This window comes from Danio aesculapii, chromosome 18 (assembly GCF_903798145.1).
Source record: "Danio aesculapii chromosome 18, fDanAes4.1, whole genome shotgun sequence".
NCBI classification, from domain to species: Eukaryota; Metazoa; Chordata; class Actinopteri; order Cypriniformes; family Danionidae; genus Danio; species Danio aesculapii.
In genome coordinates this window covers 33,081,427-33,094,604 of record NC_079452.1, presented here as the reverse complement: position 1 = coordinate 33,094,604, position 13,178 = coordinate 33,081,427, and the positions used below count along the sequence as shown (strand labels likewise).

Sequence of the window (13,178 nt, the reverse complement as noted above, 5' to 3'; positions counted from 1 at the left end):
TCTGCAGCGAGCAGCGTCTCATCTGTTGTGTGAGGCAGCCGAGGGAGGAGATTAAGGCATGCCGTGAAAGGCACGTAGAAACTTATAAAAGGTATAATAAAAAATCTGAAGAGTGTTTTGAGCTGAGACTTTACAGACACATTCTGGAGACACAAAAGACTTATATTAAATCTGGAAAAAGGGGTAACCTAGGTGCCCTTTAATGAATCAATCTCATTCATCAACAACCGAGGAGACGTGAGTATTGCTTTATTTCTTCTTGCTAAATAAGTCATGAGTGGTCATTTGTGTAGTCCGGTTGTGTCAAGCTCTGATCTGTCTTCTTATTCACTGCCTATTTTGACTTGTGGCTGCTGTGGATCCATCTCTGAACTGGATTATCTGTTGGATTTCTTTCTGACTGCTTTCTTCGTACCAACAACTACACCTGGTCTTTGGCTGCGCTCCCCCGTCTGCTGTATTCCCCAGTCCAGAGCTTCAATGTAGTGTCTGCAGTTTTATTTATTTATATTTTAATACTTTTTTGTTTACTTTTCTTGTTTGTTTACCTTCTCAACTGACATTTTAATTTAGCCTACCCTTTGATTTTAGTTATATATAGTTAATTATTTAATATAATCTAAACTTTATTTTACACTGTTTTCTTATAATTAGATGTGTACTGTATGTAAAAAATGTAGTAAAATGTATATTAAAAAAGTTTGATTATACACATTTGTGGGGCATTTTTACGCATAAAAGTTAACATATGCTGTTGTTAAATTAAAAACAAACAATGAACGAACAATATTTAATATTAAGCAATACTGGAAAATTATTTCTGCTTATCCTGTGCTCTAGGCAGTATTGATAAACTTCCAGGAAAAAAGCATTAATACATGTAGTAAGAACGTCGTCTCACGGTTGCTGAATGTCACACAACAACGTTGCTACAGCCTTCTCACGTCTTACATTTCTACGTTGTAACAATGTAGCGAGCACGTAAGTGGCGACGTTGCCTTTGAAAAAATGCAACGTTGTACAGACGTCGCTACAACGTAATTGTACAGTAGGACTGCTACGGTACTATTATTATAGAACAATAAGGTAAGTGAGTATATATAGAAACAACAACATTTAATATCAATTTAATAATAATAACCAGTCATTTTTATTACTGTTAATGTCAATAATTGTAATTATTTTAAAAGTTATAATTATACTAACAATTTAATATAAATATAACAATTATTATCATTACAATATTATAATTATAATTGTCTGAATAATCCTCTATAATATTCTATAATAAAAAATACTAATATTAATAAACACAAAGTAATAAGTATAGTAATAAAACATGTAATATTAATAGTTTTTGTTATTATTTATTATTATTACTAAACTTTCAATAATTATACTAATATGGACTGTTATGCAAGGGTACGGTACCTCTCTGAGTGACGTGGTCTCTCTAATGAAGAACATGTTGATGATGCCCAGGTATTTGATGATCTTGGCTCCGGGAATAAACGAGAGTGGTGTCATTTTGACCACGGCCACGGAACTGCCTGAGTACGAGCGATTGGAGCGCAGGGAGCGAGAGCGTCCTTCAGGCAGCGGACTGGCCTTTTCCAGAGATGATGCTGTTGAGTTGAAGAGAGCAGGAGAAGAGAGAAAAGAAAGAAGGGGATGGAAAGATACCAGACATGGCCTTCAGAGGGCGCTGTACAAGACCAACGGATGAGACGAGACCAACAGTGTGAACGAGGAAGAAGGACGTGTGTGTGTGTGTGTGCGTGTGTGTGCGTGTGTGTGCGTGTGTGTGCGTGTGTGTGTGTGTGTGTGTGTGTGTGTGTGTGTGTTGCAGATCAGCTGCGTGTGTGCAGAGGCCTGTTGCACAAAGTTAAATTGGGTTTAGTTTGAGCTAACTCTGAATTTTCAGGCTCAAGAAAGTGGATTGGTTTTATTTGGTTTTGTTGCCATGGTAACTTATATTACATGACTAACATGCTTTAGAGCAAGATTTACTCGGTTCTTGCTAGATTGGATACGGTTGCGGCCAGAAGTTAACGAGAATTATTTGTATTATTTATTAAATTTGCCATTAATTGTATTTTATTAACGTCTATCCCCACCCCAGCCCTAAACCCAACCGTCACAGTAATTTAAAAACAGTAGTTGTATTGAGTATTATTTATGCTATCTATTAAATTATGCAGGGGATGCACAGTTGCGCAGTGGGTAGCACGTTCGCCTCACAGCAAGAAGGTCGCTGGTTCGAGCCTCGGCTGGGTAGTTTCTGTGTGGGGTTGCATGTTCTCTCAGTGTTCATGTGGGTTTCCTCCTGGTGCTCCGGTTTCCCCCACAGTCCAAAGACATGCACTTTAGGTGAATTGGGTAAGCTACACATAGTGCATGTGTGTGAATGGGAGTGTATGGGTGTTTCCCAGTGATGGGTTGCAGCTAGAAGAGCATCCGCTACGTAAAACATATGCATGATAAGTTGGCGGTTCATTCCACTGTGGCGTCCCCAGATTAATAAAGGGACTAAGCCGAAAAAAAAATGAATGATTAAATTACCACTACGCCAACCCTAAACCCAACTGTCACAGTACTGTAAAAATACTAATTACTGTAATACAGTGTCATAAAAATGCTGCTATATTGATGTGCATATTGCACTTCCGGCTGGCCGCGTATCCGATCTAGATTTTACCAACTTACTCTGGGTTCAACCAAACTAGACCAATCACTAGTGTGTAAAAAGGTAGTTGAACTCAAAATTATTCGTCCTCCTGTAAAATCTTTTTTCTTTTCCAAATATTTCCCAAATGATGTTTAACAGAGCAAGGCATATTTCCTATCATATTTTTTCTTCTGGAGAAAGTCTTCTTTGTTTATTTCAGCTAGAATAAAAGCAGTTTTTAAGTTTTTAAAACACATTTTAAGGTCAAAATTATTAGCCCACTTAAACAACAGTTTTATTAAATTGTCTACAGAACAAACCACCGTTATCAGAATTGGGCGTAACGCATTACTGTATTCTAATGACATTTTTGAGGAACGCACTAATGTAACGAATTACATTTTAAATTTGTGTCATTTGATTACAGTTACTAAAGTCAGTATAATTGCGTTACTTACATTACAAATATAGTTTTTGAAAGAAAAAAATGCTTCCTATAAATCACGTTTTCTGCTGCAACGGCAGTTAATGAGCATTCGCTTTTAAATTGCTGGAGAACGCGAGCTGAAATGGCTGCTGACGAGAGTGGTTGCTTCTTCAAATGGAAATACAGACATTACTTTGATTTCATTGAGCATAAAAACAAACATATAGCTGTGAAATTCAGTCTATGTCCAGTCTCTAAAGAACTTTAGACAGGGTTTAACTCGAGCAGCAACTTGTTTAAGCACTTAAATAGAAAGCATGACAACTCTTCGCCAAAAAGAACACCAGTGCCCAAAAACACGGTGGTCCAACTAGGCCTAAATTGAATTTTTGTTCAGGACCGGGAGTGAATGTATCTTCTGAATGTGAAGAGAAGAGTAGCTGCTTATCTGGCCGTTCATATCCCGAGTGCATATTGCGTCGCATTTTCCAGGCATTCCAGTTGAAAACCGCGAGTCACACGACAAGGACTGACCAATCAGCTTCATGCTTTGTATGGAATATACACATTTCGGTAAACTAATAACCTCAGACAAACACAGAACACCCAAACACTGCAGTGCTTTTGCATCCTATGGACGTCAAAGATTACGGGAATCCAGTTTTCTTCTAAATGTCTTATTTTGTGTTAAAAAAAAAAGACAAACCGGTTTGGAACAAATGAATGAGAGAATTTTAAGTTTTGGATAAACTCTTTAAGTCTTTTGACTATGTCAAGCTGCTGTGATCAGCCCATTGTAATGTTTTTCAGTGAATATTAAAGTACTGAAAAAGCTGCAGTTTACTTTGTATTTTTATATGTATATTTTATATGTTTTAAAAGTAACTTCAAAGTAAAGTAATTAGTAATCTGATTACTTTTATCATGAAGTAATCAGTAATGTAATCAGATTACAATTTTCCAGTAGTAGTCAGTAATTTGTAATCTATTACTTTTTAAAAGTAACTTACCCAACACTGATCATTATACAATGATTTGCCTAATTACTCCAACTTGCCTAGTTAACCTAATTAACTTAGTTAAATATCTAGTGAAATATTATGCACTGTTATCATTGCAAAGGTAAAGAATTCGGGGAAAAAATATACAGGGGGCTAATAACTCAGAAGGGCTAATAAATATGACTTCAACTGCGTTGTGTCAACTGCTGGTTTTGTCAACTTGAAACTTACTCTGCAAGCCAGAGTTTGTTGAACTTGTTTTGTGCAACTGGCCTCGGAGCAAAAGCAACCATGCAAATAAACACCATGCAAAATACAGAGACAGAGGAGGAGAGAAAGAATGAAGGAACGAATGCACGCATGTTCAATCTGCCTGGAGAAATCAGAGGATGAGGAGCTGTCAAATAGCATCAATCTGAAAGCTTTAATTCATGGACTGCGCTAATGTGCATGCAGCTCTGAAACTGACAGTGAGTGGAATCTACTAGGGTTGGGCGATATAGATTGAATATTTGTGTTATAATTTTGATGGCTATGTAAATGCAGTGAATACTGTGTTTTTTTAAAGTATCAGGACAGAATTGTTTCAACTGTCTCTGATAATGTTTTAATATTAATTTTTCATACAAATATTAGTTCTGAAGCTAATAAATTTAGAATTAAAATTTGATTAAAATTCTTCACTTGTAAACAATAATGTTAATTGGCGAGAGACAATAAGCCGTCAAAAAGACACTGAGGAAATAAAAGGGTAATACAGCTTTATATTTACTTTTTGTATACTAGAATGCATCATTAAACTGAGCCCAAAATAATCCTAAATCACCTTTATTTTCAATCTGTTGTTTCACACTTTGCCAAAATCCTTCAAATTAAAGTTTAAAAGAATTCAAAGTATTTAATTTTGAAAAAACAATCATAAAAAGTTAATTGTAATATTTCTGAATGGAGCATAACTGGACAAATATAGAATGCAAGACTACTTAATATATTTGATTAATTTCCTTGCATTTTCTGCACCAGGAAAACATGCTTTGGAGCATTCTACAGTTTCCAGTGCTAGTGTAAATAAACTACATTACTTAATATTATTATTTATTTATATCATAATTATATAATCATAGTGAATATAATATAAATAATAATAATATAACCAGTATTAACTGACTATCACCATTAATACTAATTAATTAGTAAAAATTATAAACAATATTTTTACTCCAAGTTTTTTTTTTAAAGATCTATAATATTGCATAATTAATAATTACATTTTAATGATTATCTTTCTGTATTTAATTGCAATTATTACATGAATGATAATGAAAATTGATACTTTTTTATCTTTATTGTTCTGCAATAAATAACAATAGTAATAATAATAATAAAAATGTTACATTTACAATTTAAAAATGGAAATAATACAAATATATATATATATATATATATATATATATATATATATATATATATATATATATATATATATATATATAGTGCTCAGCATATACAAGTACACTCCTCACAAATCTATCTTTTAAATTCATATTTTTAATAGAAAGTTATACAATATTAAATTTGTGCATATATATTAGATTAGTCAGTACTGAAGGCAAATCTGGAGCTAATCTGACAAAATAATTTACTAATCTGGTCCAAAAACTAGTACACATAAGCGTATACTGTATGTTACAGAAAAATATTATACACAAATTTACCAAAGAGGATAAATCAAGAGAAGCAAAAAAAAGAAAGAAATTTATTTTTTTTTTTTGTAATATATTACTTAAATTTAATTGTAATATCTTTCAATTTCTAAATATGTTTGGTGAGCAACATATTATTTTAATAAATATGTCTGTTTAATAAATATGTTTTGTTTAAATGCACCAAAATACATGAATAAAAATATTCTTTTTCAAAATGGGGTGTACTCAATTATGCTGAGCACTGTGTATATATACTATAGGCTAATAATTTTGACCTTAAAATGGTTTTTTAAAAAATAAAAACTGCTGTTATTCTAGCCGAAATAAAACAAATAAGACTTTTTCTAGAAGGAAAAATATTATCAGACACACTGTGAAATTTTTTTTGCTCTGTTAAACATAATTTTGGAAATATTTGAAAATGAAAAAAATATCAAAAGGGGGCTAATAATCTGACTTCAACTATATATATATATATATATATATATATATATATATATATATATATATATATATATATATATATATATATATATATATATATATATATATATATATACTATAACTATATATATATATATATATATATATATATATATATATATATATATATATATAAAACAAAATAAGATATTTACATTCACAATTCATTGTATTGAATTTATGTGAAAAAAAGATTTTTGGTAATATAGATTATTTTCCACTAAACGCATTTTAGAATTTACATGAATAATTACATGCATAATCAACATAAAAATCATACATTAAAAAATGTTTTAATTAATTTAACACCCATCGTTATAACGCCCAACCCTAAACTGTACAACCTGCAGAAACATACTTATGATGCATTTGCACATCATATTCGACTCAGCATGGGCTTGATGACAGACAGCGGCAGCCAGTGATAGGTTTCCAGCCACAAACACACACATCACAACAGATTTAATATAAAATCACTGACACACAACTGAAAGAAAGAAAGATTCAGTTCCTCTCTAGCACTTAACTTTCACACTCGATCAATCAAGTTTGATCAGATCAGCAAAACGGCAGCAAGACTCGTCTGCTTCTGGATGCAGGACATGGGAAGTATGTGCGTGTGTAAGGATGCATCTAGACTGTAGTCAGAGTAGATACTATCTTAAATATGACACAGAATATCTATTTTTAATAAAACAGGGCCGTAGAGATTAATACTTCATTAAATGATATACATTTATCTTGATCACTTTGCCAGCGAAACATTGTTGAAAACACAGCTTTTGGAAAAAATACGGATCTAGGGCTTCAAATTAATTCAATCAAATGCACTTACTGTAGCAATATTAATTTTGGAGGGCTGGGGAACGTATGCATACACTACAGATAAGTGAACAGTTTTGAATGATTGTGTTTTTGCTTTTGTTTGTTTTTGATTACTCTTATGCTCATGTTGATTGCATTTGTCTAAAACTTTGTATATGTGACCCTGTACCACAAAACCAGTCATTTTTTTTTTAAATTAAGATTTACACATTAATCAATAAGCTTTCCACTTATGTATTGTTTGTTAAAATAGGACAACACTTGACCGAGACACATCTATTTGAATATCTGAAATCTGAGGAAGCAAAAATATCAAAATAGTGAGAAAATTCACCTTTAAAGTTCTCCAAATTAAAACATATTACTTATTTACTTACTCCCAGGGCCATTTATATCGAAATTAATATTTAGCCACACCATTTTGGTGTTTTGCAACATCTAGTTTTTATGAGGCGAGTTGTTAGCCCAATGCTCAACCCCCAGGAGATACACATATACGCTATGGTCAATTTAGTTTACCCAATTCACCTACAGCAGTGGTTCCCAAAGTGGGAGCCGCGGGACAATGTTGCTTGGTGATTTCCAAAAGCCAAATAAATTTTATTAAACAATTATAATTATCAGCTGCAGTAGATTTTATAGCACCAGGTTAAAATTCCTGACATCTTCATGGCAATCAAATACATTAAAAATAAATACAGACCACAACTGAACATGGAGGAGGATCTCCAAGGGGTGGTCCCCAAAATTAAACCAAGAATAGACTTGTGCTGAAAACATTGTGCATTGTGCAAACCAGTCTCATTAGGTGAAGTAAATATTAAATTAAACAAATTAATAAATGACTATAAAAAAAATTATATGGTTGTTGACTTGCACTTTTTATGCTCGTATATTTAGGCCTATAGAAATGCCAAATGACCCAGCCGGGGCTCGAACCAGCGACCTTCTTGCGGTGAGGCGACAGCGCTACCCACTGCGCGACCGTGTCACCATAGCAAAACGAATTACTAATCAAAATTTCGATATAGTTTCGATATATTTACAGTAGAAAATATGCAAAATGTCCTCATGGGACATATTCTTCACTTAATATATTAAAGACTTTTGGGATCAATTAAATTGAAATCCATCATTTTATTAAATTATAATTTTATTGATTAAATCATTTCGTTCTATCCTACACATCAAACAACAACAATCCAATAACTCAGTGAATGTGTTTTTAACAAATTGTAATTTGGTATTGCTGAAAGATTAACTCTTTATTTATATTATTTTTTAATAAAATTTTATTTATTTTCATAAAGTCGTGTGCTGCAGACTTCTTGGCCAGGTCACCCTTGTAAATGAGATCTCGATCTCAATGGGTTTTTTACCTGGTTAATAGTGCAGCATGTAAGTTTGACACTCAGTGGTTGAACTAGGTATTGCACTCCTGGATCAAAACACATTTTCACTCGGCTCCTTCTCTGTTGAGTGAACGCAAGCACAGGTTGCCAGATTGACGTGAGTGTGCGTGACTATCGATCCGAAAGGCTGATTTAAAACTGTTTTCCTGTTTTTGTCCTAACCATAACCTGAAATTTATAGTTAAGAAACGACTTCTATTTCTCACAGGTGAACAACAATCATCTCAGGAAAACCTCATATGCTTTATTCAGTGTTAAATGCTAATAATGCAAGTTTGAATGCCATTTAACATAATATTTATTGCCATACTACTGAAAGCAGCAGCAGAGTTTAGCGCAAATCTTAAAATAAAATAAACCGTTTGAAAGTTTGCAGTGCACTATTCTGTGCTTCTAAATGGCTGTATTTAAATTTGTATCGTGTTTTGTCTGGTGCAAACAGCCAAATTGCTTATTACTGCAAAAATTTTCATGTAATGTTTTTAGGACACAGGGTTACAATATAACCTGCTCACCTAATGTTTATGTTCATAATACTTATATTATTTGCTAATTAATAACCACCTCATGTAGAACTCTGAATCGCGTCTCATTTCGGAGTCTGCTACTGTCCACCGGAGGTTGCATTTCGGTCACAGACGCATGCTTTGAGAGTCTTCCTGACTGAATGGATGAAATGCACACGTAGCGCACATTTTCAAAGCAGAATATCTGACTTCAGCATTGTTTTTCAGATAGACAAGAATTTTTACTTAGCATGTTTCTTAAATATCTGCAAACATATTATGGTATTTTATGCTTTAGAAGAGACAAAAACTTACAGCACCTTTAAAGTTGTCAAAATTAAGTTTTTAGCAATGAATATTACTAATCAAAACTTGAGCTTTTATATATTTACAGTACAAAAATGTCTTCATGGAACATATTCTTCATTTTATATACTAATGATTTTTGCCATAAATTAAATTAAAATCCATAATTTCGATTCATACAGCGTGTTTTTGGCTATTCCCAAAAAATACCTGTGCAATTTAAGACTGATTTTGTGGTCCAGGGTCACTTAGTGTAAATTATTATTACAATTTAAATATTTATTTTGTTTTCAGAGTCGGATGATTCTTTTGAAAGGTTTCAAAATGCTGATTTGGTGGCAAAAATGTTCACAATAACATATATAAAAGCAGTAAACGATGCCAAAGCTGATCTTGAAGATAAAAATCCCTTTCAATTTTGCAGTCTACTCTGACTAGGGTCTGTGTGAGTGTGTCTGTATGAAAGAGAGTTTTGCGTGTGCTCCTACTTGTTTTAACAGATCCGCGTCTTATGGTGTGAGCTTTCAGTCTAAGCTGCTCTATCCAGGAGCTGCATCTGTCTGCAAAGGAACTGTAATCAACTGAGGGGGCTGGACACACACACACAAATATACACAGACGGACAATCAGACACAAAAACACAGACAGACACACAGAAATATGTGCACATGCGGTCACAGAATCCGCGGATATGTACATAGACACACAATGACACACAAAAGAGGGACAAAGAGAAGAGGAAACAAGACACAGAAAGAAAGAAAGGAATAAAAAAGAAAAAAGGGGTAAAATGGATGATGCTGGGGTGTGTGCTGGAGCACTTTAAACTGTCACACACAAAAGGAGCAGAAATCAAAAGGGAAAAAAAAAACACCCTGATGCCTCCAGAACTCTCAGCAGTGAATCAGCAACTACTGACCTCTGGCTGACGGGTGACTGCCAACCTCCGAGAGACCTGAGGAACACACAGGAAACCAATGAGAAGCAGAACATTATTTATCATTATTTTCTGAAAATAATTTGCCTTTTTATAAAATTTATAGATGACAAGATGGATTTATGGACGGATGAATGGACGAATAGATGACAAGATGGATTGATGAATGGACGAATAGATGACAAGATGGATTGATGAACGGACGAATAGATGACAAAATGGATTGATGAATGGACGGATGGATGGACAGACGAACGGATGGATGGAAAATATATGAATGGAAGGAGAAATGATGGGATTATAGATGGATAGATAGATGACTAGATGAATTGATAGATGACAAGATGGATGGATGGATGAGAAAATCGATGTCTGACAGAATGGATGATGGACAAACAGATGAATAAATATATGGATTGATGGCAAAATGATGGATGGATGTATAAATGGATGGAGAAATGATGGAACAATGGTTAAATGGAGAGATGATGGAATGATGGATGGATGGATTGAGAAATTAAACAATGAATGGATGGAGAGATGATGGAATAAGGGAGAAATGATGAAACAAGGATGGATGGATGATGGGTGGAGAGATGATAGAATGATAGATGGATGGATGGATGGATGGATGGATGGATGGATGGATGGATGGATTATAGAATAATAGCTGGATGGAAAAAATATGGAACAATGGATGGATAGAGATATGATGCAACAATGGATGGATGGAGAGATGATGGATGGATGGATGGAGAAATAATGAAACAATGGAGGGATGGAGAGATGATGGAATGATGAATGGATGGAAAAATGATGGAACAATGGAGGGATGGAGAGATGATGGAATGATGAATGGATGGAAAAATGATGGAACAATGGAAGGATGGAGAGATGATGGATAGATGGAGAAATGATGGAACAATGGAGGTATGGAGAGATGATGAAATGATGGATGGATGGATGGATGGATGGAGAAATGATGGAACAATGGAAGGATGGAGAGATGATGGATGGATGGATGGATGGATGGATGGATGGATAAATGATGCAACAATGGATTTGAACAATTTCGATTTTGGAACAAAAGATGGATAGATGGAGGGATGATAGAAAAAATGGATAATGGAACAGATGGATGGATTGATGGAATAATAGATTAATGAATGAATGAATGCAACCACTGATAGGACAAATATAAGTCAATGAAACAATAGATAGAACAATGGATGGATGATAGATCAATGACTTAACAGACAGATGGATGGAACATTAGATGAAAAAATAGAATGATGGAAGGCTGGACAAACATAAAAAAATAGATGGATGATGGAACAATAAATGGATGGATAGAATGGCCGATTAATTATTTAATGAGTGAAACAATTGATGGGACAAAAGATGAAGGAATTGATGGATGAATGGACAAAGGGATGAAACAACGAAAGGAAAGATGATTGAACAATAGATGGATAAATGAATGAATGAATGAATGAATGAATGAATGAATGAATGAATGAATGAATGGACGGATGGATGGAACAAGAGATGTAATTTGTTAGTACTAATTTTAAGATTAAAATTATTACCTAGTACTCACAGAAAAATAATGGTTAACAATAAACCTACCAAAGGACAGCTGGAAAACTTAAATTGAGCTGTCACGGGGGTTTACCTTTGGGTGAGCTGAGAGGGTTGGCATGAGAGCTTTCAGGATTAAGCTCCAGATTGAATTGAAGCTGGTCATCATTTTCTGTGACTGCTGCAAAGACCAATCAACATGAGACAGTGAAGATCGGTTTTTCAGAGAGGTGTGTGTCCTATATGAGCATACACACATTACATGCTCACCCTTTCTCAGTGTCTTCTCCCCACTTTGTTTGCCATTCTCCAGAATCTGCTCTTTGTCAAAGCTCATTGCCACAGCCGTCACTGCAACCTGACAATTGAACAACACAGATCAACAAAAAGTATAAACAGTAGCACTGTGGTGAAAAATAGTTTGAGAAAGCGATTTTGAGGGTATTAAAAATGCATTGCGGTTTTCTCTTGAATCGATTAGGAGCTTAGTTTTTGACAGCAGATGATGCTGTAAGCCTAGTTTCAAACATCAGGGGTCTAATGTTCGAAGACTTGCGTTGAATTCATACTAAAACATTGCGTACGGACAAAGCTGTAAATGTGCGTACGCAGTAAAAAATTCAGATGTATGAAACACTGCGTACGAGGAATCCCACGCATATTCTCTTTGTACATCCGAATTAACGTGAGACTGAGCACACGTGCACGACCACAAAACCCCTCCCTGCCTCTTTCCCCTAATAAATATGGTAAAAATTCTACTGTGGCAAAACCAAACGAAAAAGCAATGGCAAAAGCAAGCAAGCAAGAAAAAAAAACTTCTCAGAATGTGAATTGGAGGTGCTGCTATCGGAGGTAGACCGGAGAAAAACTGTGTAATTTGCAAGTTTGTCCTCCAGAATTAATAACAAAAAAAAAAAAAAATAGAGTGGGAGAGTTTAGCTGATGCGGTTAATGCAGTGGGGTCTGAACTTCGCACTGTGAGTGAATTATAAAAGAAATGGTCCGATGTAAAGGTGTAGGTTAAGAGGAGAACAGCGGCGCACTGTCAAAGTGTGGGCCGAACAGGGGATGGTGAACTTACACCCTTTGAGGACAGAGTTGCCTCAATTGTGCGAGACACTACTGTCTGGAGTAGTATCTGTGTCTGTGGGAGACACAGATGTATTAGAGGAATGCTTTGTTAGGGCTGTATAGCAGCACCCCTCCGCCCTTATCAAGGCAGCGCCACCGGCATTTCAGCTGCCCAATCGCCTGCTCTACAACTGACCGAGTACCTGCCACCTTGGAGTCTCATCCAAACCATGCTGTTTGTGAGGATGAATT

General features: G+C 34.7%; 1 protein-coding gene across 15 annotated transcripts in view; it reads right to left on the bottom strand.

Moving 5' to 3' along the window:
• The window catches only part of c2cd5 (C2 calcium dependent domain containing 5), a 69,721-nt gene that overhangs the window by 6,843 nt on the left and 49,700 nt on the right, over window positions 1-13,178 (bottom strand). For 12 of the 15 annotated variants that reach the window (XM_056479016.1, XM_056479029.1, XM_056479015.1 and 9 more), the window contains 5 exons: window positions 12,123-12,210; window positions 11,947-12,033; window positions 10,254-10,289; window positions 9,823-9,924; window positions 1,432-1,625 (listed from right to left, as the gene is read on the bottom strand). In XM_056479016.1, the coding sequence (XP_056334991.1) occupies window positions 1,432-1,625; window positions 9,823-9,924; window positions 10,254-10,289; window positions 11,947-12,033; window positions 12,123-12,210 (507 nt within the window). The remainder of the gene's footprint in view (window positions 1-1,431; window positions 1,626-9,822; window positions 9,925-10,253; window positions 10,290-11,946; window positions 12,034-12,122; window positions 12,211-13,178) is intronic. The other 3 variants (XM_056479017.1, XM_056479028.1, XM_056479020.1) reach the window with 2 other exon arrangements.